A 2,687-nucleotide genomic window follows, 5' to 3' on the forward strand; every position below is an offset into this window, starting at 1 on the left:
TTTCATGATCTTCCTTTTGCATCACTCCCAAAGCATTGCAGCTGTTTTTCAAACAGCAAAATTATCATCACTGCCAAGAGCCCTCCCTTTCAATATCTTCAACATCACTTTGCCTGTTATTTCTCATCAGCTTTACACCTCCAACTTCTCCAGCATGCATTCTATCTTCTCCTTCAGCTGCACCCTGTGAAACTTTTGCAAAAGAAGGCAGCCTGTTTTGAATCTGTTTGTCTTGTGCTGCATTAGCACCGTTTCCACTCAGACCCGGGGAACTAATGCCTGCAGCATCTTGGTTGCTGTTTCTTGCCAAAGGTGGATCATGGTTGTGCTTTCCCTCATAAGTTGTTATAACAGCTTTAGGATCATCAGATGCCCTTTCCACATGTTTGCGGACAACACATTTCAAGCTGGTACACTTGTAGTAACTCCTGGAAAACAAAATAATTGTGTTAACCATCTACGTCAGTTGTAGCCACTCTTTCGGTAGACAACGTCCCTTCACACATAGAATCAGAAATCAACAAACAAAAAACAATTACAGATGAGAAAACAGAGGCTTTAAGATGCTTCACTTATGCTTGATGCAAAAATACTACTAATAAAAACACGCTCTGGAAGTTAAATTCTGGAAGATGTGGAAGCAAGGGCTCTCTGAAAAGCCTGGCATCATCACGGACCAAGAAGGAAAGAACCAAAAAGAGATCACCAGGACTAACACAGACAAGAACTACAAGGGAAACGAAAGCAAAGCGTATAAAATGGAAGAGACGGAGAGCAACAAGAAGAACACTCTTGACTCTTAGAATGCTTATTATAAAAAAAATTGTTTATAAATTGAGTACAATATCATTTATCTAAAGTTGTTCCAAACTTCCACAAAGAGAATGAAGTAAGTACATAAAGGTAATCGACATGACAACAAAGGGGAACATCTTTTTAACATGTTTACTGATACCTCCACCCATGCTTTGCACAACATATTGCATTATGAAATCCAACAAAATTCCTAAAAATTACAGAGTTTGTGTTTCAGATATATCAAATACATGTCCTAACCTGTGTCTAGGTACTGTATTCTAGGATTGATTGCAATAGACAGAGTTTGTGGGCAGAGTTCGTAGTTTATAAATTGAGTACAATAGCATTTATCTAAAGTTGTTCCACAAAGAGAATGAAGTGAGTACATAAAGGTAATCGACATGACAACAAAGGGGAACATCGTTTTAACATGTTTACTGATACCTCCACCCATGCTTTGCACAACATATTGCATTATGAAATCCAACAAAATTCCTAAAAATTACAGAGTTTGTGTTTTAGATATATCAAATACATGTCCTAACCTGTGTCTAGATACTGTATTCTAGAATTGATTGCAATAGACAGTATGCCTTTCAGACACACAAAGTCTCGATAGGATCTTATCAACCACTCCGAATTTTAGCACAGGTCCAGCATTTGTATACATATAATATCAGAATATAAAATACCCACATCCAGAATATTGATAAAAAAAAAAACCATGAACAAGATACAGAACACAAGTTATAATATCACTACCTCGGGTAAGGGTTTCCCTTAACCACTTTCTGTCCATATTTCCGCCAGCGAAAACCATCTTCCAGAATATCTGCATCGCTTGTCTGCACAACAACACGAGGCTCGCGACTTGACCTTTCTGGAGCAAGCAAATCCTTTAATTTCTTGTCTTTCTTCCTACAGAAAAACAAAAAGAAACACAAACCCTTTTAGAGTGCCAACGGAAATCTGCTGGGATTCAATTCAGTTGGAGTACACAAACCACCCATGCCAAGCCAAAATTTTAAAACTCCTTACCTGCGCTTAGAAACAGGTTCGTCGTCATCTTCATCATCTGCTCTATTTGCACCCTCACCATCATCACTTAGACAAGGTGACAGGTCAGGGCTTCCATTCCCATAGTTAACTCCCCTGGCAGGAGTTGAGGGATCTGAAACATTTGTTAATGCTAACCTTTCAGTCCCGGCGGCAAGACGCTATGGAAATCAGAATGTATGTCAGAACCTGTCAGTGTTCGACGGTGGCCGAGCTGGGCGGAGGTCGCTAAGGGTGGCGGAGCTCGGCGGAGCGGAGAAATTACCCGTGGCCGGAGTCGGAGATTTTTCCGGGCGGCACCGGAAACCGGGCCATTCTACTGCCTAGGTAGACTACTCCTTTCAATTTATTTATGCAAAGTATTGTTTATTATTTATGTGAAAGAATGGTTAAAGTTGGCTATGTGTTATATTCTTTGCACGACTAACTCGTGCATGATTAGTTTGCATCAAGCACGTAGTGGGGGTCACAAACCGGGTAAATTTCACAATTAAAAAAAACGTTGGGTTGTTTTTTGTGTTCGTTTTTAGTATTTTTTGCCACACTATTTTTGCTTTAGCAGTTTTGTAATGCATAGTGGTTTATCCCATGGTTTTATAATTCATGTTAAGAAAAAATGGTTGTAATCTAATCCAAGTTAATGGATTAGGGATTTTTGGATGTTGCAGGACCATATGTACTGTATTGTAAACAATGAAATTGATTAATGATAAAAATTAAAATTGCAGTTCTAAACAGTTAGCTAACTTTCCAGATTTGAATTTCCTTGGTAAATATCTTTGTAATATTTTTTTATTATTGTGTTACTTTTCTATTTATTAAAAACCTATGTA

At 38.4% G+C, this 2,687-nt stretch overlaps 1 protein-coding gene across 1 annotated transcript; it reads right to left on the minus strand.

Annotated features, from left to right (window-relative positions):
• On the minus strand, nucleotides 1-2,169 carry LOC149234164 (putative WRKY transcription factor 32). The gene is made up of 4 exons (XM_089368176.1): nucleotides 2,155-2,169; nucleotides 1,837-2,015; nucleotides 1,561-1,716; nucleotides 1-428 (listed from the first exon to the last, which is right to left on the minus strand). The coding sequence occupies exons 1-4, from the start codon at nucleotides 2,167-2,169 to the stop codon at nucleotides 68-70; spliced, it is 711 nt and encodes a 236-aa protein (XP_089224302.1). The 3' UTR covers nucleotides 1-67.
• Between the last annotated feature and the right edge of the window lie 518 nt (nucleotides 2,170-2,687).

This window comes from Pinus tabuliformis, chromosome 8 (assembly GCF_031772625.1).
Source record: "Pinus tabuliformis cultivar Carrire ecotype Pingquan chromosome 8, CPIR1, whole genome shotgun sequence".
Classification (NCBI taxonomy): domain Eukaryota; kingdom Viridiplantae; phylum Streptophyta; class Pinopsida; order Pinales; family Pinaceae; genus Pinus; species Pinus tabuliformis.

Coding starts and splice junctions, on each gene's coding strand:
- LOC149234164 (XM_089368176.1), bottom strand. Junction 1,717..1,836: donor GAACCTGTTTCTAAGCGCAG/GTAAGGAGTTTT, acceptor GTTTTTCTGTAG/GAAGAAAGACAAGAAATTAA. Junction 429..1,560: donor AAGGGAAACCCTTACCCGAG/GTAGTGATATTA, acceptor TTTGTTTTCCAG/GAGTTACTACAAGTGTACCA.